The 24,464-nt window shown below is 44.4% G+C and overlaps 2 protein-coding genes across 2 annotated transcripts in view; one reads left to right on the forward strand and one right to left on the reverse strand.

The window, feature by feature from the left end:
• Nucleotides 1–1,018: 1,018 nt before the first annotated feature.
• On the forward strand, nucleotides 1,019–2,208 carry LOC135517148 (arylamine N-acetyltransferase 2-like). Its single transcript, XM_064941190.1, has one exon. The coding sequence runs from the start codon at nucleotides 1,270–1,272 to the stop codon at nucleotides 2,113–2,115; it is 846 nt and encodes a 281-aa protein (XP_064797262.1). The 5' UTR covers nucleotides 1,019–1,269; the 3' UTR covers nucleotides 2,116–2,208.
• Nucleotides 2,172–24,464, reverse strand: part of LOC135517147 (E3 ubiquitin-protein ligase MARCHF6-like) — a 37,392-nt gene continuing 15,099 nt past the window's right edge. Inside the window, exons 17-26 of the mRNA XM_064941189.1 lie at nucleotides 22,710–22,810; nucleotides 18,545–18,682; nucleotides 10,592–10,802; nucleotides 9,528–9,597; nucleotides 7,964–8,145; nucleotides 5,727–5,861; nucleotides 5,545–5,634; nucleotides 4,065–4,197; nucleotides 2,794–2,938; nucleotides 2,172–2,542 (exon numbers count right to left, since the gene is read on the reverse strand). Of these exons, the coding sequence (XP_064797261.1) occupies nucleotides 2,455–2,542; nucleotides 2,794–2,938; nucleotides 4,065–4,197; nucleotides 5,545–5,634; nucleotides 5,727–5,861; nucleotides 7,964–8,145; nucleotides 9,528–9,597; nucleotides 10,592–10,802; nucleotides 18,545–18,682; nucleotides 22,710–22,810 (1,293 nt within the window). The 3' untranslated portion in view covers nucleotides 2,172–2,454. The remainder of the gene's footprint in view (nucleotides 2,543–2,793; nucleotides 2,939–4,064; nucleotides 4,198–5,544; nucleotides 5,635–5,726; nucleotides 5,862–7,963; nucleotides 8,146–9,527; nucleotides 9,598–10,591; nucleotides 10,803–18,544; nucleotides 18,683–22,709; nucleotides 22,811–24,464) is intronic.

Below are 24,464 nucleotides of genomic sequence, written 5' to 3' on the forward strand. Positions count from 1 at the left end.
ATAGATAGTAGGCTACTTGGAGAGTGCTGTCCCGTTTCACCTCCATAGATAGTAGGCTACTTGGAGAGTGCTGTCCCGTTTCACCTCCATAGATAGTAGGCTACTTGGAGAGTGCTGTCCCGTTTCACCTCCATAGATAGGAGACTACTTGGAGAGTGCTGTCCCGTTTCACCTCCATAGATAGTAGGCTACTTGGCTGCTACGGTGTTTTGGACACTTTTTTCCTCATTGTGTTCTGGTACCTCTGAGCCCCCTCGGATACCCCCATCCACCCCATCTCGTGCTCACTGTGTTCCGGGCCTTCCCGATGTACAAATGAGCACTACTATATCGTAAAAATGCATGAAATATATATATTTTGTTTTTTGGTGGGGGGGTGGTGGTCTTAATTTAAGGTTAGCGGTGAGGTTAAAGTTAGATTTAAAATCAAATTTTAAAGACATAAATAGTAGAAATGGGCGGGGATTATAACTTCGTAGCTGTGGTATCTAGTGATGATTCCACCCCATGGGAGAGTTTGCGTAACGTCACCGACCACACTCCCCTGTGCATTTCTCTTCGTCTCCCGGTAGAGTGTGCACGTGTCCCACACTTATATATATAGTATATATGTAAGGTTTACATCCTGTTCTATTCGGCGCCTATTCTGTTGCAAAATATTATTTCTGTTGCGCAACCGATTACATGCAACCGTAGGTCCCTTTCTGTTTGCTTCCGTCTGGTTGTTATTAAACGGTAATGAATAAGCCCTGGCCCGGAAATAAAATAAAAGGAGAAACTATGGAGTTCCAACTGTTTTGCATGCTTTTGTTAATCTCTTGATTTCTAGTTTCGCTTTTGGATGCCTTTGTTAAATTAACCTTAATCAGGTCCCTAGACATATTCTACTAATCTTGGCGTCTCTTTAATTAGGATTGTATATTATATGAGTTTTAGACCTGGACCTAAAATACCTTCTTGCTTTATTAGCGTTCAGTCTGCTTGGACTATTCTGTCCAAATCACTAATGATTGGTGTGTCCGCCAGGAGGCATCACGTCCGTTTACCAGGGTAACATATAACCTTTGGCAGGACAGAAAGCAAACTGAAAGGAATATCCTACACACAGGAACTGCAGAGTTCGCCTAATCTATTTTCAAAATCCCAGGCATAGCATATCTTCCCATCGACATTGTTCTTAAAAATACATCGTATTTTGTATAAAGTGAACGAAATATTTTACTTTTTTTCCTTTTTAAAATATTTCGATTAGAAAGTTCTCGATTAGAAATGGATGTTCAGAAGTATTTTCTACGCATTGGGTATGAGGGACCAGCGTCGCCAACGCCGACCTTGGACGCGCTCCAGCGTCTACACCGCTGTCATCTGAGGACTGTCCCTTTCGAGAATCTCACCATCCACAGCGGAGGGCGCGTACGACTCGAACTCCCGCACCTCTATGAGAAAATCGTTAACCACCGCCGCGGAGGGTTCTGCTTCGAGAACAACGGTCTGTTCTCCTGGCTTCTGTCGGAAATGGGATTCGAGGTCACCATCCTAGCGGGCCAAGTGAGAGACGCCATCACAGGGTGGTACGGCCCGCCGTTCGACCACTTCATCTCCATGGTGACGCTCGAGGGGCATCGGTGGCTGTGCGACGTGGCATTTGGTGGATCAGGGTTCGAGCTCCCCATGTCCTTAGAGACGGCAGAACCTCAGAAGCAGGGCCACAGAGTGTACAGGATCAGACGAGCGGGAGAGATGCACTTTCTGGAGTGGCAAGATGAAGAGAGAGAAACTGGGCTCTGGACTGAGCTATACAAGTTCACTCTGGACACAAGACACAGAGGAGACTTCATAGAGATGTGTGACTACCATCAGAGCTCCCCTCGCTCCATCTTCTTCTGCAAGTCTCTCTGCTCCATGCTGAAGCCTACCGGGAGGCTCACCTACATAGGCCATAAACTCATCACCACCCAGTTTCCCTCAGATGAAGCTGGGACTGTGACTAAAGCCAGCAGAGAGCTGACTGATGAAGAGATACCTGACATACTAAAAGAGGAGTTTGGAGTAATACTGGAATCTCAACTTGTCCCAAAGGATGAAACTATGACACCACCCCTCAACATTTTTTAAAATGTTTTTTTTTTTCTTCCCCTTCTTCTGCTTCATGATAAACAACAAGACAAACAAATTGTCAGTTTGATTTAATAAATTAATATACATACACTTAAGATGTACAATGGTCATTGCATTAATCCAAATCTGTCCAATTTCAGACAAGTCTGCATCCAAAATATTTACATATGTACAATCAGGCTGCACTTAACACTTAGCAAGGCATGAACATGACAGGGATGGAGGAGAAGGGACATTTCAGGGGGGAGGGGAGAGGGAGGGGTGAGAGAGGGAGAGGGAGGGGTGAGAGAGGGAGAGGGAGGACACGAGATGGGTGGTTTCCAAAAGCAAACTTGACTACTCTGGGATAGAGTTAGGGGGCGGGACAGAGCTGGTTCCCCTCGCCTTGCGTTCGTAGTTGACAAGCCGCTGGCCAACCAGGTACCTGCAGGAAGGCAAAGAGGACACGTGGGGTTAAAAAAAACAGTCACATGTCAATCACAATACTAGAGCATATACCTAGTTTGTGTGTCAGCTGCAGATCAAGACCTTGAATAGTTAAAATCAGATGTGGAAGTGCTGGGCTGGAACAAAAGCCTGCATATCCTGAAACTCCCTGGGACCAGGGTTGTACTATCCCTATAAAAGGAGCTGTTAAGGAACAGGCCAGGTATGGAGATCGGGGTGGGTGCTTACTTGTCGTTCTTGATGTGTTCGTAAAGACGCTTGAACTGTCGTATCTGGAAGGAGAGGATGCCGATGATGGACACCACCATCAGGAGGAACGGGTAGATCCTCCTCTGAATCAGAATCTGCATCTCTGGAGTCACACCTGACACACCTGCCACACCAGGAGGGGTACAGATCTATTAGTAGAGTTATATCTGGAGTCACACCAGGAGGGGTATAGATCTATTAGTAGAGTTATATCTGGAGTCACACCAGGAGGGGTATAGATCTATTAGTAGAGTTATATCTGGAGTCACACCAGGAGGGGTATAGATCTATTAGTAGAGTTATATCTGGAGTCACACCAGGAGGGGTATAGATCTATTAGTAGAGTTATATCTGGAGTCACACCAGGAGGGGTATAGATCTATTAGTACAGTTATATCTGGAGCCACACCAGGAGGGGTATAGATCTATTAGTACAGTTATATCTGGAGCCACACCAGGAGGGGTATAGATCTATTAGTACAGTTATATCTGGAGCCACACCAGGAGGGGTATAGATCTATTAGTAGAGTTATATCTGGAGTCACACCAGGAGGGGTATAGATCTATTAGTAGAGTTATATCTGGAGTCACACCAGGAGGGGTATAGATCTATTAGTAGAGTTATATCTGGAGTCACACCAGGAGGGGTATAGATCTATTAGTAGAGTTATATCTGGAGTCACACCAGGAGGGGTATAGATCTATTAGTAGAGTTATATCTGGAGTCACACCAGGAGGGGTATAGATCTGTTAGTAGAGTTATATCTGGAGTCACACCAGGAGGGGTATAGATCTATTAGTAGAGTTATATCTGGAGTCACACCAGGAGGGGTATAGATCTGTTAGTAGAGTTATATCTGGAGTCACCAGGAGGGGTATAGATCTATTAGTAGAGTTATATCTGGAGTCACACCTGCCACACCAGGAGGGGTATAGATCTATTAGTAGAGTTATATCTGGAGTCACACCAGGAGGGGTATAGATCTATTAGTAGAGTTATATCTGGAGTCACACCAGGAGGGGTATAGATCTATTAGTAGAGTTATATCTGGAGTCACACCAGGAGGGGTATAGATCTATTAGTAGAGTTATATCTGGAGTCACACCAGGAGGGGTATAGATCTGTTAGTAGAGTTAGAGCTGAACACTTCATACTCACACACAAGTGTGTATGCAAACACTTCCCATGAACATGCAAACAAACAAACACGTGCACACACATACACTGCACACACACACCGTTGACTGACCTACGGCAGGTACGACCCCGGCTGCTATGAAGTAGGGGACACACAGGGACAGCAGCAGCACCGAGATGACAGGGGCAGCCAGCTTACAGATGATGAAATGGAGGTCGATGTTCCTGATGCCGTTAGCATACACCTGACAGGAGGAGAGGTGGCAACGCTACTTTACACAGGGTCGAAATCTATTGTTCACGTCGGGGGAAAAGTTGTGTCACAAGCGCCGAATACAACAGGTGTAGTAGACCTCACAGTGAAATGCTGAATACAACCGGTGTAGTAGACCTCACAGTGAAATGCTGAATACAGCAGGTGTAGTAGACCTTACCGTGAAATGCTGAATACAGCAGGTGTAGTAGACCTTACCGTGAAATGCTGAATACAGCAGGTGTAGTAGACCTTACCGTGAAATGCTGAATACAACAGGTGTAGTAGACCTTACCGTGAAATGCTGAATACAACAGGTGTAGTAGACCTTACCGTGAAATGCTGAATACAACAGGTGTAGTAGACCTTACCGTGAAATGCTGAATACAACAGGTGTAGTAGACCTTACCGTGAAATGCTGAATACAACAGGTGTAGTAGACCTTACCGTGAAATGCTGAATACAACAGGTGTAGTAGACCTTACCGTGAAATGCTGAATACAACAGGTGTAGTAGACCTTACCGTGAAATGCTGAATACAACAGGTGTAGTAGACCTTACCGTGAAATGCTGAATACAACAGGTGTAGTAGACCTTACCGTGAAATGCTGAATACAACAGGTGTAGTAGACCTTACCGTGAAATGCTGAATACAACAGGTGTAGTAGACCTTACCGTGAAATGCTGAATACAACAGGTGTAGTAGACCTTACCGTGAAATGCTTACTTACAAGCCCTTAACCAAACAATGCAGTTCAAGAAATAGAGTTAAGAAAATATTTACTAAATAAACTAAAGTGAAAACATGAATAAGTAACAGAGGAAAATGGCATAACAATAACGAGGTTATATACAGGGGGCACCGTGTGCAGGGGACAGGTTAGTCAAGGTCATTTGTAAAGTGACTATGCATAGATAATAACCAGTGAGTAGCAGCAGTGTATAAACAAATGTAAATAGACCGGGTGGCCATTTGACTAATTGTTCAGCAGTCTCATGGCTTGCGGGTAGAAGCTGTAAATGAGCCTTTTGGTCCTAGACTTGGCGCTCCGGTACCGCCTGCCGTGGGGTAGCAGAGAGAACAGTCTATGACTTGGGTAACTGGAGTCTTTGACTATTTTTCGGGCCTCCCTCTTTCCTTTTCCTGCCATCGCATGGTATATAGATCCTGGAGGTCAGGAAGTTTGGCCCCAGTGATGTACTGGGCCCTATGCACTGTCCACTAGCCTTACGGTCAGATGCCGAGCAGTTTAATTAGTAACAACGGAAAGAGTTGGTCAAACTTCGTGTGAGATTGATCATTGTATAAGGGATAACGACGTGGTGAAGGGTAACACACCTGTTCTATGACCGTCTTCAGCCACCACTGTGGACCCATGAGGGTGATGGCAGCGATGATTTTGGCATGGAGCACCCCCAGAGCCCAGTCCTACACACACCACATAGAACAGTGACCTTTACTATTACACACAAGATACCATATAAAAACCAGTGACCTTTGCCACCACACACACACAGTACCTGCCAGGGGTAGAAGAGAGGCGTCTGGTCCAGAGGAACGCGTAGGGGAGCAACGATGACCAGTTCAAACAGCAGGCCCAATAGTAGAGGGATAACACCAGCCACCAGCAACGCTACGACCAGGGTCTTCAGAATCTACACACACACACAACATTAAAAGGTAAGACATGATTGGATGTTGAAATATAAATGATAATGGCATGAAGATATTAGCCCTGGACATACAGCCATCTCCATAACTAGTACAACCTACTATACACACTTCCAGAAAAGTGGATTTGGTCATTATTAGGATCCCAATTAGCCGCTGCAAAAGCATTAGCTACTCTTCCTGGGGTCCACATGAAACATGACACATAGTACAGAACACAGTTCAGGATTGAAACACACATCTAAAAACATCACAGTCTATATATCAGTACATACAAACAATATCTAGCTGTAATACATACAGTACAAATTACAATACAAGACACATAAAATGTCTGTCTCTTCACAGTCCCCTTTGTGCAGTAAGGTGTTCTTTTGTCTGTGTTTTGAAACTGGTTTTATTGCTAGCTTTAGTTACCTGGGTTACCAGAGAGTTCCATGTAGTCATGTTACCTGGGTTACCAGAGAGTTCCATGAAGTCATGTTACCTGGGTTACCAGAGAGTTCCATGAAGTCATGTTACCTGGGTTACCAGAGAGTTCCATGTAGTCATGTTACCTGGGTTACCAGAGATTTCCATGTAGTTATGGCTCTATTTAATACTGTGTGTTTCCCAGCCTCTGTTCTGGACCTGGGCACTGTGAAGAGACCTCTGGTTGCATGTCTTGTGTTGTACCAATGAGGGTCCGAACTGTGTGTCAACTGCTTGAACAGACCGTTCGGTACCTTCAGCACATCAACACCAAGACCAAAAGTGATGCAGTCAATCTCTCCTCAACTTTGAGCCAGTAGAAACTGACATGCACGTTACTGACACATTCCCACCGTGTACGTCTCAGTGAGATACGTGCTGCTTTGTTCTGGACCAACTGCAATTGACCTATGTCCTTCTATGCCGCACATGACCCCACAGCTGGGCAGTAGTCCAGGCGAAACTACACATGACCCCACAGCTGGCCAGCAGTCCAGGCGAAACTACACATGACCCCACAGCTGGGGAGCAGTCCAGGTGAAACTACACATGACCCCACAGCTGGGCAGCAGTCCAGGTGAAACTACACGACCCCACAGCTGGGCAGCAGTCCAGGTGAAACTACACATGACCCCACAGCTGGGCAGCAGTCCAGGTGAAACTACACATGACCCCACAGCTGGGCAGCAGTCCAGGTGAAACTACACATGACCCCACAGCTGGGCAGTAGTCCAGGTGAAACTACACATGACCCCACAGCTGGGCAGTAGTCCAGGTGAAACTACACATGACCCCACAGCTGGGCAGTAGTCCAGGTGAAACTACACATGACCCCACAGCTGGGCAGTAGTCCAGGCAAAACTACACATGACCCCACAGCTGGGCAGTAGTCCAGGTGAAACTACACATGACCCCACAGCTGGGCAGTAGTCCAGGCGAAACTACACATGACCCCACAGCTGGGCAGTAGTCCAGGTGAAACTACACATGACCCCACAGCTGGGCAGTAGTCCAGGCGAAACTACACATGACCCCACAGCTGGGCAGTAGTCCAGGTGAAACTACACATGACCCCACAGCTGGGCAGTAGTCCAGGTGAAACTACACATGACCCCACAGCTGGGCAGTAGTCCAGGTGAAATTACACATGACCCCACTGCTGGGCAGTAGTCCAGGTGTGACAAAACCTAGGCCTGTTGGACATGTCTGGTCAACTGAGATGTCAAGGCAGAGCAACACCCTATCATGGACAGACCTCTTCCCATTTTTAGCAACCATTGAGTCGTTATGTTTTGACGATGAAAGCTTGCTATCTAGGATTACACCTAGCAGTCGTCTCCTCAATTTGCTCAATAGCCACATTTTTCAACAATAGGTGTAAGCAAGGTTTAGCGTTGAGCGAGTGATTTGTCTCCAAAATGCTGCTTTTAGTTGAGAAACTTAGCGGCAGCCTATTGCTAGTTACCCATTCTAAAAGTGACTGGAGCTCTCCGTTTAATGGGACTGTTGAGTCGTCAGCACACAGACACAACAGGCTTCATTCAAGGCCGGCTGCCACACTTAACTGAATTTGCACGAGAGACACTTCCATTAAGGAAAACCCTCTGACTCTTACCATGAGAGTCCACTCCTGGACTTTGACCATGATGATGGTGGGTCCCTGGGGCATCCAGGCCAACAGCACGGTGGCACCGCGGATGGACAGCCAGCACACGTACAGACCACACGCTGCTGTATACAGCTCATGGATCTTCGAGCTGCCTGTCCAGAATGACATCAGCCAACGGCCCGCAAACACTTCAACACACATTAAAAACAGAACCATGGCTTTTAGTGTCCTTTCGAAACATTCAGGTTCGTCATTCCAGGTGAGATTCCTGAAGAAATACTCCAGTATTGAGATTAAACAAGTCTACTTATTTCCGCGCAGGTCATTTAGATTTAAAACAATACTAAGGTGTGTCGATAGATGAGAGGTCAGTGTTGGGGAAGCTACTCTGAAAATATAGTTTACCAAGCTACCAATTACTGACCACTGGAAGAAGTCTAGCTACCCTTAAGAACCATATAGTTTTACTGAACGAAATGTGAGAGTTCAGTGACCAGCCGGAGGAAGACGATGCGACAGCACCCTCCTCAGGGGATAGGTACTCAGTGTAAAGCCAATTAGTACACACCTGGGCCCACTAATTGCTTTGCATCTTCCTCTATATCGGTGTGCCAGGAGAGGAGCTGGGTGAGGATGGGGAGTAGAGACCGGGACCCGTGAGAACGTCAGTTTTTCCTACCTCAGACAAAGCTCCTGTGACTGGTCTGTCTCTCTGTCAATCAAGGCAGGCTTTAGGTAGAGAGAAGTGTTCCCTCTGCAGCTGTTGTCTAGACGACAAGTCTAAAGACAGGAGTAGCCATTGTGTTCCCTTTTCGGCCACGGCCTTTTGGTCAACGGATTAGTTTGTGTGTTTTGTTACGTTGGTGTTTCAGCGTTGGACGTTCCCTGTACTGGAGTTATTTACTCGGGTGAACGACGACCCGTTTAGTAAACGATACAAAAGAAAAGGAACCCCAACACCGCCTCTGGTCTGTTCATGTTATACCTTCCATCGGTGTTAGGGTGCTTCGGATAAGCTGATCCGTTCAACGTTCATTTGAAAACAAACTACTTTGTGATAAATTATCATATCTAAACATATCACTACGGAGTCAGATGTTAACAGAATGTGTAATTTAACCTATTAAAAAACAAAAAAAATTAAAGTGAGGATTAGGCTAGGACATTCTTGACTATTTTACCCATATTTAATCAACTTGTGTGTAGTTCCAGTAGTTAGCTATATGTAAAAAAAAAAAGAAAAAATAAGTAATTCATTACTGAAAACACTACCAAGACTTCCATGGAGGCTGGTGGGAGGAGCTATAGGAGGACGGGGTCATTGGAAAGGCTGGAATGGAATAAATGGAACAGAGTCAAACATGTGGCTTCCATATCTTTGCAGTTTGATACCGTTCCATTTCGGCCATTAGTGACCCCGTCCTCCTATAGCTCCTCCCACCAGCCTCTACCGTAAGATTTGAATTTAGTTCAACTTCCCACTGAGCTACTGCAAAATATAGTTAAATTACTCGTTTAACGACATATTGTTCACGACTCCCCCAACAATGACTTTAGGTTGATATCTCACCTGGTAACGTCAGACACACCAGACTGGAAACCAGCAGGGTGATACACATGAACCCTATCAGCAAGACGATCTATAGACCGGAGAGAGAGAGACATTCAAGTGGTACATTCAAGCTTCCTGAAGGGGAAGTGGAAGGATCGGTGATAGTGTGACTGACCCTGAAGGGGAAGCGTAGGGGCCGATGGTAGTGTGACTGACCCTGAAGGGGAAGCGTAGGGGCCGATGGTAGTGTGACTGACCCTGAAGGGGAAGCGTAGGGGCCGATGGTAGTGTGACTGACCCTGAAGGGAAGCGTAGGGGCCGATGGTAGTGTGACTGACCCTGAAGGGGAAGCGTAGGGGCCGATGGTAGTGTGACTGACCCTGAAGGGGAAGCGTAGGGGCCGATGGTAGTGTGACTGACCCTGAAGGGGAAGCGTAGGGGCCAATGGTAGTGTGACTGACCCTGAAGGGGAAGCGTAGGGACCGATGGTAGTGTGACTGACCCTGAAGGGGAAGCGTAGGGGCCGATGGTAGTGTGACTGACCCTGAAGGGGAAGCGTAGGGGCCGATGGTAGTGTAGCTGACCCTGAAGGGGAAGCGTAGGGGCCGATGGTAGTGTAGCTGACCCTGAAGGGGAAGCGTAGGGGCCGATGGTAGTGTGACTGACCCTGAAGGGGAAGCGTAGGGGCCGATGGTAGTGTGACTGACCCTGAAGGGGAAGCGTAGGGGCCGATGGTAGTGTGACTGACCCTGAAAGGGAAGCGTAGGGGCCGATGGTAGTGTGACTGACCCTGAAGGGGAAGCGTAGGGGCCGATGGTAGTGTGACTGACCCTGAAGGGGAAGCGTAGGGGCCGATGGTAGTGTGACTGACCCTGAAGGGGAAGCGTAGGGGCCGATGGTAGTGTGACTGACCCTGAAGGGGAAGCGTAGGGGCCGATGGTAGTGTGACTGACCCTGAAAGGGAAGCGTAGGGGCCGATGGTAGTGTGACCGACCCTGAAGGGGAAGTGTAGGGGCCGATGGTAGTGTGACCGACCCTGAAGGGGAAGCGTAGGGGCCGATGGTAGTGTGTAGTGCACTGACCCTGAAAGGGAAGCGTAGGGGCCGATGGTAGGGTTGGAAACCTATAGGTCCTCCCTGCTGTAGTATGGCCTGATGGGCTGCATGAAGCCCCTCCCCCACAGCAGGGGCGGGGTTAGCGTTGTTGTTGTTTTGATGACCGGGAGCATGGTTGTTGTTGACAGGCTGGTTAGCATCATCTTCCTGTTCTCCGAGCAAGTAGGAGTGGAGGTCTCTGAAAGGGGGGAGAGGAGGTGAAGGGAGAGAAAGTCAGCTAACAAATATATACTTCATGTTACGGGTCTGTAGCTATACACATGACCCTATTTAAAAGACCACTTTGGGAGTGTGTGTATAATGTGTATAGGTGTAGTGTATAGTGTGTATAGGTGTAGTGTATATAGGTGTAGTGTATAGTGTGTATAGGTGTAGTGTGTATAGGTGTAGTGTATAGGTGTAGTGTATAGTGTGTATAGGTGTAGTGTATAGGTGTAGTGTATATAAGTGTAGTGTATAGTGTGTATAGGTGTAGTGTATAGTGTGTATAGGTGTAGTGTATAGTGTTTATAGGTATAGTGTGTATAGGTGTAGTGTATATAAGTGTAGTGTATAGTGTGTATAGGTGTAGTGTGTATAGGTGTAGTGTGTATAGGTGTAGTGTATAGTGTGTATAGGTGTAGTGTGTATAGGTGTAGTGTGTATAGGTGTAGTGTATATAGGTGTAGTGTATATAGGTGTAGTGTATATAGGTGTAGTGTATATAGGTGTAGTGTATATAGGTGTAGTGTGTATAGGTGTAGTGTATAGTGTATATATATATGTAGTGTATAGTGTATAGGTGTAGTGTATAGTGTGTATAGGTGTAATGTATAGTGTGTATAGGTGTAGTGTATATAAGTGTAGTGTATAGTGTATATAGGTGTAGTGTGTATAGGTGTAGTGTATAGTGTGTATAGGTGTAGTGTATAGTGTATATAGGTGTAGTGTATATAGGTGTAGTGTATATAGGTGTAGTGTGTATAGGTGTAGTGTGTATAGGTGTACTGAATATAGGTGTAGTGTATAGTGTGTATAGGTGTAGTGTATATAAGTATAGTGTGTATAGGTGTAGTGTATAGTGTGTATAGTTGTAGTGTATATAGGTGTAGTGTATAGTGTGTATAGTTGTAGTCTATAGTATGTATAGTTGTAGTGTATATAAGTGTAGTGTATAGTGTATATAGAAGTGTAGTGTATAGTGTGTATAGGTGTAGTGTGTATAGGTGTAGTGTATAGTGTGTATAGGTGTAGTGTATATAGGTGTAGTGTATAGTGTGTATAGGTGTAGTGTGTATAGGTGTAGTGTGTATAGGTGTAGTGTATAGTGTGTATAGGTGTAGTGTATAGTGTATATAGGTGTAGTGTATATAGGTGTAGTGTGTATAGGTGTAGTGTGTATAGGTGTAGTGTGTATAGGTGTACTGAATATAGGTGTAGTGTATAGTGTGTATAGGTGTAGTGTATATAAGTATAGTGTGTATAGTTGTAGTGTATAGTGTGTATAGTTGTAGTGTATATAGGTGTAGTGTATAGTGTGTATAGTTGTAGTGTATAGTATGTATAGTTGTAGTGTATATAAGTGTAGTGTATAGTGTGTATATAAGTGTAGTGTATAGTGTGTATAGAAGTGTAGTGTATAGTGTGTATAGGTGTAGTGTATAGTGTGTATAGGTGTAGTGTGTATAGGTGTAGTGTATAGTGTGTATAGGTGTAGTGTATAGTGTATATAGGTGTAGTGTATATAGGTGTAGTGTATATAGGTGTAGTGTGTATAGGTGTACTGAATATAGGTGTAGTGTATAGTGTGTATAGGTGTAGTGTATATAAGTATAGTGTGTATAGTTGTAGTGTATAGTGTGTATAGTTGTAGTGTATATAGGTGTAGTGTATAGTGTGTATAGTTGTAGTGTATAGTATGTATAGTTGTAGTGTATATAAGTGTAGTGTATAGTGTGTATAGAAGTGTAGTGTATAGTGTGTATAGGTGTAGTGTATAGTGTGTATAGGTGTAGTGTGTATAGGTGTAGTGTATAGGTGTAGTGTATAGTGTGTATAGGTGTAGTGTGTATAGGTGTAGTGTGTATAGGTGTAGTGTGTATAGGTGTAGTGTATATAGGTGTAGTGTATATAGGTGTAGTGTATATAGGTGTAGTGTATATAGGTGTAGTGTATATAGGTGTAGTGTGTATAGGTGTAGTGTATAGTGTATATATATATGTAGTGTATAGTGTATAGGTGTAGTGTATAGTGTGTATAGGTGTAATGTATAGTGTGTATAGGTGTAGTGTATATAAGTGTAGTGTATAGTGTATATAGGTGTAGTGTGTATAGGTGTAGTGTATAGTGTGTATAGGTGTAGTGTATAGTGTATATAGGTGTAGTGTATATAGGTGTAGTGTATATAGGTGTAGTGTGTATAGGTGTAGTGTGTATAGGTGTACTGAATATAGGTGTAGTGTATAGTGTGTATAGGTGTAGTGTATATAAGTATAGTGTGTATAGTTGTAGTGTATAGTGTGTATAGTTGTAGTGTATATAGGTGTAGTGTATAGTGTGTATAGTTGTAGTCTATAGTATGTATAGTTGTAGTGTATATAAGTGTAGTGTATAGTGTATATAGAAGTGTAGTGTATAGTGTGTATAGGTGTAGTGTGTATAGGTGTAGTGTATAGTGTGTATAGGTGTAGTGTATATAGGTGTAGTGTATAGTGTGTATAGGTGTAGTGTGTATAGGTGTAGTGTGTATAGGTGTAGTGTATAGTGTGTATAGGTGTAGTGTATAGTGTATATAGGTGTAGTGTATATAGGTGTAGTGTGTATAGGTGTAGTGTGTATAGGTGTACTGAATATAGGTGTAGTGTATAGTGTGTATAGGTGTAGTGTATATAAGTATAGTGTGTATAGTTGTAGTGTATAGTGTGTATAGTTGTAGTGTATATAGGTGTAGTGTATAGTGTGTATAGTTGTAGTGTATAGTATGTATAGTTGTAGTGTATATAAGTGTAGTGTATAGTGTGTATATAAGTGTAGTGTATAGTGTGTATAGAAGTGTAGTGTATAGTGTGTATAGGTGTAGTGTATAGTGTGTATAGGTGTAGTGTATAGGTGTAGTGTATATAGGTGTAGTGTATAGTGTGTATAGGTGTAGTGTGTATAGGTGTAGTGTGTATAGGTGTAGTGTGTATAGGTGTAGTGTGTATAGGTGTAGTGTATAGTGTGTATAGGTGTAGTGTATATAGGTGTAGTGTATAGTGTGTATAGGTGTAGTGTATAGGTGTAGTGTGTATAGGTGTAGTGCATAGTGTGTATAGGTGTAGTGTATAATATGTATAGGTGTAGTGTATATAGGTGTAGTGTATATAGGTGTAGTGTGTATAGGTGTAGTGTATAGTGTATATAGATGTAGTGTATAGGTGTAGTGTATATAGGTGTAGTGTATAGTGTGTATAGGTGTAGTGTATAGTGTGTATAGGTGTAGTGTATAGGTGTAGTGTGTATAGGTGTAGTGTATAGTGTATATAGATGTAGTGTATAGTGTATAGGTGTAGTGTATATAGGTGTAGTGTATAGTGTGTATAGGTGTAGTGTATAGTGTGTATAGGTGTAGTGTATAGGTGTAGTGTATATAAGTGTAGTGTATAGTGTATATAGGTGTAGTGTATATAGGTGTAGTGTATAGTGTGTATAGGTGCAGTGTATATAGGTGTAGTGTATAGTGTGTATAGGTGTAGTGTATAGTGTGTATAGGTGTAGTGTATAGTGTATATAGGTGTAGTGTATATAGGTGTAGTGTATATAGGTGTAGTGTATATAGGTGTAGTGTATATAGGTGTAGTGTGTATAGGTGTAGTGTGTATAGGTGTACTGAATATAGGTGTAGTGTATAGTGTGTATATAGTGTGTATAGGTGTAGTGTATATAGGTGTAGTGTATAGTGTGTATAGTTGTAGTGTATAGTATGTATAGTTGTAGTGTATAGTGTGTATAGGTGTAGTGTATAGGTGTAGTGTGTATAGGTGTAGTGTATAGTGTGTATAGGTGTAGTGTATAGTGTGTATAGGTGTAGTGTATAGTGTGTATAGGTGTAGTGTATATAGGTGTAGTGTATATAGGTGTAGTGTATATAGGTGTAGTGTATAGTGTGTATAGTTGTAGTGTATAGTATGTATAGTTGTAGTGTATATAAGTGTAGTGTATAGTGTTTATAGAAGTGTAGTGTATAGTGTGTATAGGTGTAGTGTGTATAGGTGTAGTGTATAGTGTGTATAGGTGTAGTGTATATAGGTGTAGTGTATAGGTGTAGTGTATAGGTGTAGTGTGTATAGGTGTAGTGTATAGTGTGTATAGGTGTAGTGTATAATATGTATAGGTGTAGTGTATAGTGTGTAGTGTGTATAGTTGTAGTGTATATAAGTGTAGTGTATAGTGTGTATAGTTGTAGTGTATATAAGTGTAGTGTATAGTGTGTATAGGTGTAGTGTATATAGGTGTAGTGTGTATAGGTGTAGTGTATAGTGTGTATAGGTGTAGTGTATAGTGTGTATAGGTGTATAGTATGTATAGGTGTAGTGTATATAGGTGTAGTGTATAGTGTGTATAGTTGTAGTGTATATAAGTGTAGTGTGTATAGGTGTAGTGTATAGTGTGTATAGGTGTAGTGTATATAGGTGTAGTGTATAGTGTGTATAGGTGTAGTGTATAGAGTGTATAGGTGTAGTGTAGTGTGTATAGGTGTAGTGTAGTGTGTATAGGTGTAGTGTAGTGTGTATAGGTGTAGTGTAGTGTGTATAGGTGTAGTGTATAGTGTGTATAGGTGTAGTGTATAGTGTGTATAGGTGTAGTGTATAGAGTGTATAGGTGTAGTGTATAGTGTGTATAGGTGTAGTGTAGTGTGTATAGGTGTAGTGTAGTGTGTATAGGTGTAGTGTATAGAGTGTAGTGTATAGAGTGTATAGGTGTAGTGTGTATAGGTGTAGTGTATCGTGTGTAAAGGTGTAGTGTATAGTGTGTATAGGTGTAGTATATAGGTGTAGTGTGTATAGGTGTAGTGTAGTGTGTATAGGTGTAGTGTATAGTGTATATAGGTGTAGTGTGTATAGGTGTAGTGTATAGTGTGTATAGGTGTAGTGTATAGTGTGTATAGGTGTAGTGTGTATAGGTGTAGTGTATAGTGTGTATAGGTGTAGTGTAGTGTGTAGTATATAGGTGTAGTGTGTATAGGTGTAGTGTATAGTGTGTATAGGTGTAGTGTACAGTGTGTATAGGTGTAGTGTATAGTGTGTATAGGTGTAGTGTACAGTGTGTATAGGTGTAGTATATAGGTGTAGTGTGTATAGGTGTAGTGTATATAGGTGTAGTGTATAGTGTGTATAGGTGTAGTGTATAGGTGTAGTGTGTATAGGTGTAGTGTATAGTGTGTATAGGTGTAGTGTACAGTGTGTATAGGTGTAGTGTATAGTGTGTATAGGTGTAGTGTACAGTGTGTAGTTGTAGTGTGGATAGACCCACAGTAGGTATCCAGCGCTGATGTGTAGTGTGTATAGGTGTAGTGTACAGTGTGTATAGGTGTAGTGTAGTGTGTATAGGTGTAGTGTATATAGGTGTAGTGTGTATAGGTGTAGTGTATAGTGTGTATAGGTGTAGTGTAGTGTGTATAGGTGTAGTATATAGGTGTAGTGTGTATAGGTGTAGTGTACAGTGTGTATAGGTGTAGTGTATAGTGTGTATAGGTGTAGTGTACAGTGTGTATAGGTGTAGTGTATAGTGTGTATAGGTGTAGTGTACAGTGTGTATAGGTGTAGTGTACAGTGTGTATAGGTGTAGTGTGTAGTGTGTATAGGTGTAGTGTATAGTGTGTATAGGTGTAGTGTACAGTGTGTATAGGTGTAGTGTACAGTGTGTATAGGTGTAGTGTACAGTGTGTATAGGTGTAGTGTACAGTGTGTATAGGTGTAGTGTATAGTGTGTATAGGTGTAGTGTAGTGTGTATAGGTGTAGTGTAGTGTATAGGTGTAGTATATAGGTGTAGTGTATAGGTGTAGTGTACAGTGTGTATAGGTGTAGTGTACAGTGTGTATAGGTGTAGTGTACAGTGTGTATAGGTGTAGTGTACAGTGTGTATAGGTGTAGTGTACAGTGTGTATAGGTGTAGTGTACAGTGTGTATAGGTGTAGTGTACAGTGTGTATAGGTGTAGTGTACAGTGTGTATAGGTGTAGTGTGTATAGGTGTAGTGTACAGTGTGTATAGGTGTAGTGTGTATAGGTGTAGTGTACAGTGTGTATAGGTGTAGTGTGTATAGGTGTAGTGTACAGTGTGTATAGGTGTAGTGTGTATAGGTGTAGTGTATAGTGTGTATAGGTGTAGTGTATATAGGTGTAGTGTATAGTGTGTATAGTTGTAGTGTAGTGTGTATAGGTGTAGTATATAGGTGTAGTGTGTATAGGTGTAGTGTGTATAGGTGTAGTGTACAGTGTGTATAGGTGTAGTGTATAGTGTGTATAGGTGTAGTGTAGTGTGTATAGGTGTAGTATATAGGTGTAGTGTGTATAGGTGTAGTGTATAGTGTGTATAGGTGTAGTGTACAGTGTGTATAGGTGTAGTGTATAGTGTGTATAGGTGTAGTGTACAGTGTGTATAGGTGTAGTGTATAGTGTGTATAGGTGTAGTGTACAGTGTGTATAGGTGTAGTGTGTAGTGTGTATAGGTGTAGTGTACAGTGTGTATAGGTGTAGTGTATAGTGTGTATAGGTGTAGTGTATAGTGTGTATAGGTGTAGTGTAGTATATAGGTGTAGTATATAGGTGTAGTGTATAGGTGTAGTGTACAGTGTGTATAGGTGTAGTGTACAGTGTGTATAGGTGTAGTGTACAGTGTGTATAGGTGTAGTGTACAGTGTGTATAGGTGTAGTGTACAGTGTGTATAGGTGTAGTGTACAGTGTGTATAGGTGTAGTGTACAGTGTGTATAGGTGTAGTGTACAGTGTGTATAGGTGTAGGGTACAGTGTGTATAGGTGTAGTGTACAGTGTGTATAGGTGTAGTGTGTATAGGTGTAGTGTACAGTGTGTATAGGTGTAGTGTGTATAGGTGTAGTGTACAGTGTGTATAGGTGTAGTGTGTATAGGTGTAGTGTATAGTGTGTATAGGTGTAGTGTATATAGGTGTAGTGTATAGTGTGTATAGTTGTAGTGTATATAGGTGTAGTGTATAGTGTGTATAGTTGTAGTGTAGTGTGTATAGGTGTAGTATATAGGTGTAGTGTGTATAGGTGTAGTGTGTATAGGTGTAGTGTACAGTGTGTATAGGTGTAGTGTACAGTGTGTATAGGTGTAGTGTACAGTGTGTATAGGTGTAGTGTACAGTGTGTATAGGTGTAGTGTACAGTGTGTATAGGTGTAGTGTACAGTGTGTATAGGTGTAGTGTACAGTGTATATAGGTGTAGTGTACAGTGTGTATAGGTGTAGTGTACAGTGTGTATAGGTGTAGTGTATAGTGTGTATAGGTGCAGTGTATAGTGTGTATAGGTGCAGTGTATAGTGTGTATAGGTGTAGTATATAGGTGTAGTTTGTATAGGTGTAGTGTGTATAGGTGTAGTGTATAGTGTGTATAGGTGTAGTGTATAGTGTGTATAGGTGTAGTGTGTATAGGTGTAGTGTACAGTGTGTATAGGTGTAGTGTACAGTGTGTATAGGTGTAGTGTATAGGTGTAGTGTGTATAGGTGTAGTGTACAGTGTGTATAGGTGTAGTGTACAGTGTGTATAGGTGTAGTGTACAGTGTGTATAGGTGTAGTGTACAGTGTGTATAGGTGTAGTGTACAGTGTGTATAGGTGTAGTGTACAGTGTGTATAGGTGTAGTGTACAGTGTGTATAGGTGTAGTGTACAGTGTGTATAGGTGTAGTGTACAGTGTGTAGGTGTAGTGTGGATAGACCCACAGTAGGTATCCAGCGCTGACAGTCCAGGCCCTGACCAGGCCTTTGAGCCACTGGCGTGTGTGACCTTGTTCCAGGAGAGCTGGCAGAACCACCTGCAGTAACAACAGCTCCAGAGACAGCTCACTGACTGGAGCATCACTGGAGGAGAGGAGAGAGGAGAGGGGAGAGAGGATAGGGGATAGGGTAGTGAGGAGAGGGGAGAGCGGATAGAGGAGAGAGGATAGGGGAGGGGGAAAGAGGAGGGGGAGAGAGGGGGAGGAGAGAGGATAGGGGAGGGGGAGAGAGGAGGGGGAGAGAGGATAGAGGAGGGGGTGGAGAGGAGGGGGGAGAGAGGTGGGTGAAGGTATATCACTTACTGGGCATACATCTATATCTAGGCATTTTGATGCTGGGCTGGAATAAAAACCTGCACACACAGCAGCTCTCCAGGACCAGGGTTGGTGACCTTTGCTGGCCACAATTGAGCCATGTGAGTGTCCCTGTGAAGCATGACGTTGTAGGACAGGAAGGAGCGTCCCTGTGAAGCATGACGTTGTAGGGGAGGAAGGAGTGTCCGTGTAAAGCGTGACGTTGTAGGGGAGGAAGGAGCGTCCCTGTAAAGCGTGACGTTGTAGGACAGGAAGGAGCGTCCCTGTAAAGCATGACGTTGTAGGACAGGAAGGAGCGTCCCTGTAAAGCGTGACGTTGTAGGACAGGAAGGAGCGTCCCTGTAAAGCATGACGTTGTAGGACAGGAAGGAGCGTCCCTGTAAAGCATGACGTTGTAGGGGAGGAAGGAGCGTCCCTGTAAAGCATGACGTTGTAGGGGAGGAGGGAGAGTCCCTGTAAAGCATGACGTTGTAGGACAGGAAGGAGCGTCCCTGTAAAGCATGATGTTGTAGGACAGAAAGGAGTGTCCCTGTAAAGCATGACGTTGTAGGGGAGGAGGGAGAGTCCCTGTAAAGCATGACGTTGTAGGACAGGAAGGAGCGTCCCTGTAAAGCATGATGTTGTAGGACAGAAAGGAGTGTACCTGTAAAGCATGACGTTGTAGGGGAGGAAGGAGCGTCCCTGTAAAGTATGACGTTGTAGGGGAGGAAAGAGTGTCCCTGTAAAGCATGACGTTGTAGGGGAGGAAGGAGCGTCCCTGTAAAGCATGACGTTGTAGGGGAGGAAGGAGCGTACCTGTAAAGCGTGACGTTGTAGGACAGGAAGGAGTGTCCCTGTAAAGCATGACGTTGTAGGGGAGGAAGGAGCGTCCCTGTAAAGCGTGACGTTGTAGGGGAGGAAGGAGCGTCCCTGTAAAGCGTGACGTTGTAGGACAGGAAGGAGCGTCCCTGTAAAGCATGACGTTGTAGGACAGAAAGGAGCGTCCCTGTAAAGCGTGACGTTGTAGGGGAGGAAGGAGCGTCCCTGTAAAGCATGATGTTGTAGGGGAGGAAAGAGCGTCCCTGTAAAGCGTGACGTTGTAGGGGAGGAAGGAGCGTCCCTGTAAAGCATGATGTTGTAGGACAGAAAGGAGTGTACCTGTAAAGCATGACGTTGTAGGGGAGGAAGGAGCGTCCCTGTAAAGCATGACGTTGTAGGACAGGAAGGAGCGTCCCTGTAAAGCATGACGTTGTAGGGGAGGAAGGAGTGTCCCTGTAAAGCATGACGTTGTAGGACAGAAAGGAGTGTACCTGTAAAGCATGACGTTGTAGGGGAGGAAGGAGCGTCCCTGTAAAGCGTGACGTTGTAGGGGAGGAAAGAGCGTCCCTGTAAAGCGTGACGTTGTAGGGGAGGAAGGAGCGTCCCTGTAAAGCGTGACGTTGTAGGGGAGGAAAGAGCGTCCCTGTAAAGCGTGACGTTGTAGGGGAGGAAGGAGTGTACCTGTAAAGCGTGACGTTGTAGGGGAGGAAGGAGCGTCCCTGGAAAGCGTGACGTTGTAGGGGAGGAAAGAGCGTCCCTGTAAAGCGTGACGTTGTAGGGGAGGAAGGAGCGTCCCTGTAAAGCGTGACGTTGTAGGGGAGGAAGGAGCGTCCCTGTAAAGCGTGACGTTGTAGGGGAGGAAGGAGCGTCCCTGTAAAGCATGACGTTGTAGGGGAGGAAGGAGCGTCCCTGTAAAGCATGACGTTGTAGGACAGAAAGGAGCGTACCTGTAAAGCATGACGTTGTAGGGGAGGAAGGAGCGTCCCTGTAAAGCATGATGTTGTAGGACAGAAAGGAGTGTACCTGTAAAGCATGACGTTGTAGGGGAGGAAGGAGCGTCACTGTAAAGCATGACGTTGTAGGACAGGAAGGAGCGTCCCTGTAAAGCATGACGTTGTAGGACAGGAAGGAGCGTCCCTGTAAAGCATGACGTTGTAGGACAGGAAGGAGAGTCCCTGTAAAGCATGACGTTGTAGGGGAGGAAGGAGCGTCCCTGTAAAGCATGACGTTGTAGGGGAGGAAGGAGTGTACCTGTAAAGCATGACGTTGTAGGGGAGGAAGGAGCGTCCCTGTAAAGCATGACGTTGTAGGACAGGAAGGAGCGTCCCTGTAAAGCATGACGTTGTAGGACAGAAAGGAGCGTCCCTGTAAAGCATGACGTTGTAGGGGAGGAAGGAGCGTCCCTGTAAAGCATGATGTTGTAGGGGAGGAAAGAGCGTCCCTGTAAAGCGTGACGTTGTAGGGGAGGAAGGAGCGTCCCTGTAAAGCATGATGTTGTAGGACAGAAAGGAGTGTACCTGTAAAGCATGACGTTGTAGGGGAGGAAGGAGCGTCCCTGTAAAGCATGACGTTGTAGGACAGGAAGGAGCGTCCCTGTAAAGCATGACGTTGTAGGGGAGGAAGGAGTGTCCCTGTAAAGCATGACGTTGTAGGACAGAAAGGAGTGTACCTGTAAAGCATGACGTTGTAGGGGAGGAAGGAGCGTCCCTGTAAAGCGTGACGTTGTAGGGGAGGAAAGAGCGTCCCTGTAAAGCGTGACGTTGTAGGGGAGGAAGGAGCGTCCCTGTAAAGCGTGACGTTGTAGGGGAGGAAAGAGCGTCCCTGTAAAGCGTGACGTTGTAGGGGAGGAAGGAGTGTACCTGTAAAGCGTGACGTTGTAGGGGAGGAAGGAGCGTCCCTGGAAAGCGTGACGTTGTAGGGGAGGAAAGAGCGTCCCTGTAAAGCGTGACGTTGTAGGGGAGGAAGGAGCGTCCCTGTAAAGCGTGACGTTGTAGGGGAGGAAGGAGCGTCCCTGTAAAGCGTGACGTTGTAGGGGAGGAAGGAGCGTCCCTGTAAAGCATGACGTTGTAGGGGAGGAAGGAGCGTCCCTGTAAAGCATGACGTTGTAGGACAGAAAGGAGCGTACCTGTAAAGCATGACGTTGTAGGGGAGGAAGGAGCGTCCCTGTAAAGCATGATGTTGTAGGACAGAAAGGAGTGTACCTGTAAAGCATGACGTTGTAGGGGAGGAAGGAGCGTCACTGTAAAGCATGACGTTGTAGGACAGGAAGGAGCGTCCCTGTAAAGCATGACGTTGTAGGACAGGAAGGAGCGTCCCTGTAAAGCATGACGTTGTAGGACAGGAAGGAGAGTCCCTGTAAAGCATGACGTTGTAGGGGAGGAAGGAGCGTCCCTGTAAAGCATGACGTTGTAGGGGAGGAAGGAGTGTACCTGTAAAGCATGACGTTGTAGGGGAGGAAGGAGCGTCCCTGTAAAGCATGACGTTGTAGGACAGGAAGGAGCGTCCCTGTAAAGCATGACGTTGTAGGGGAGGAAGGAGCGTCCCTGTAAAGCATGACGTTGTAGGACAGGAAGGAGAGTCCCTGTAAAGCGTGACGTTGTAGGGGAGGAAGGAGCGTCCCTGTAAAGCATGACGTTGTAGGGGAGGAAGGAGCGTCCCTGTAAAGCATGACGTTGTAGGGGAGGAAGGAGCGTCCCTGTAAAGCATGACGTTGTAGGGGAGGAAGGAGCGTCCCTGTAAAGCGTGACGTTGTAGGACAGGAAGGAGCGTCCCTGTAAAGCATGACGTTGTAGGACAGGAAGGAGCGTCCCTGTAAAGCATGACGTTGTAGGACAGGAAGGAGAGTCCCTGTAAAGCGTGACGTTGTAGGGGAGGAAGGAGCGTCCCTGTAAAGCATGACGTTGTAGGGGAGGAAGGAGCGTCCCTGTAAAGCATGACGTTGTAGGGGAGGAAGGAGCGTCCCTGTAAAGCATTACGTTGTAGGGGAGGAAGGAGTGTACCTGTAAAGCATGACGTTGTAGGGGAGGAAGGCAGGGAGGAGGAGCTTGATCATCCTGATGGGCAGCCACAACATCAGGAGAACGATAGAGCCAAACACCACCTAGGAGAGGACATATCATACACCTTTAATGATCAGCACACAACCAAAGCAGAACCATAGCTGTATGTGACTACTTTTTTACCAACAAATCTGTCTGTAGATGGACGGAGCACAGACAGGGTGAACCTGCAGAGGCAGCATTTTTATTTGCTGGACAATTAAGAAATATACAGGAGCCATATGCATTGTTTGCGTAGCCTGATTAGGGCGTCCACCCACGGTTCTCAGAATGACAGAAATCACATTTAGTTTATGGTTATTCATCTTCACAAAACATGCCAGTCGGATGCAATGGCGTGCGTCATTCTTACCGAATTCCGATGAGCAAATAGAAGATGTTAGAATATATAGGTGGTGTATCCATAAGGCTCGGGGAAGCTTTCCTTAAAGTAGATTTCATTAAAATTGTCAAAATTATATAGCCTAATTAGCTTTTTGCTGTCTATACAGATTTTTTTTCCTTCAAAATTCAAAATAGCCTACTACACCAAACAGCACGTTTTGGCCACAGAATATCATTAATTGTATAATATGTAGATTGTTTTAAATGGCATAGCCCAGTCGGAAGGGCCTGCAATTTAGGCAGAGCGTGTGGTAAATACCAAGAAGATGTGTGATGAGTTTTGACAGTCAGTGAAAAGCAGAGAGACCCAGCCAGGCATATCGTAATATTTAAAAATACAATCGCGGAAAAACAGTTTAGAAAACAATTGGCTATTGCTGTAAAGAGAAGACTCCAATCTGTCTTTTAGTTATCAAAATGATCTACTTAATTGAGCGAAAAGTAGCCTATCCTATTGGCACCAGTGGAGAACATGGGCCAGAACCCCAGTGACTGTATATTCATGTCTTTAGCATTGGGTCACTGGCACTTGTGTTTGATTTTGGACAATCATTTCCTCCTCCAGGTTAGATGGGAGGTCATATTGAATTTGTTTCTCCCCTTCTCGTTGGCCTACAGGTTAGATGGGGACGTCATATTGAATTTGTTTCTCCCCTTCTCGTTGGCCCAATATATAGATCAGACAACGTTGTCTTTATGTGTCAGCAGAGTAGGCTTCTCTGTCATATTAAAAAATATTCTGCTAATGTCTCCAGTCATATAAAAAGTGTAGCAGAATTACATAAAATGTGTTTATTAAAAAAGGCCACAATTTTCCTGTACGAAAGCAGATATGTAGCCTAGACCCACTAAGTCACTATACCCTGCATTCAACAGTATTTTTACACACAGTGATTTAGTTCTATTATTAGCCTAAATTATGACTATCCAATCTACTCTTCACATTATGAATAGTAGAATATATCTTACACAAGTCTGCAAATGGAGGATGCATGAAATGCATTTTTATGGTGAAAATTAGCTTCCCCAAACTTGAAACCTACTTGCTGCACATGTTAGAATAACTGCCCACATTTACTTTTCCTCATCCAACAGGTAACGAACAGCAAAATTACTAGCCTACGTCAATCTACTATCCGCCATAGTAGAAAAGTTGACCTATTCTATTGGTCAGCTTATCGTTCTGTGCGAGAAAGAAATAACCTGTCCAAAACAGACTCTGGGATAGTTGTGGGACGATAGATCCATAATTCATCCAGCCAGTAGTCCTTTGCCACACCCCAAAACGTAAAAAAGCTCATGCAACAGATC

This window comes from Oncorhynchus masou, chromosome 28 (genome assembly GCF_036934945.1).
Source record: "Oncorhynchus masou masou isolate Uvic2021 chromosome 28, UVic_Omas_1.1, whole genome shotgun sequence".
In the NCBI taxonomy this organism is placed as follows: Eukaryota; Metazoa; Chordata; class Actinopteri; order Salmoniformes; family Salmonidae; genus Oncorhynchus; species Oncorhynchus masou.

Bases quoted from the DNA above. Each gene is read 5' to 3' on its own strand.
- LOC135517148 (XM_064941190.1), top strand. From the start codon at position 1,270: ATGGATGTTCAGAAGTATTTTCTACGCATTGGGTATGAGGGACCAGCG.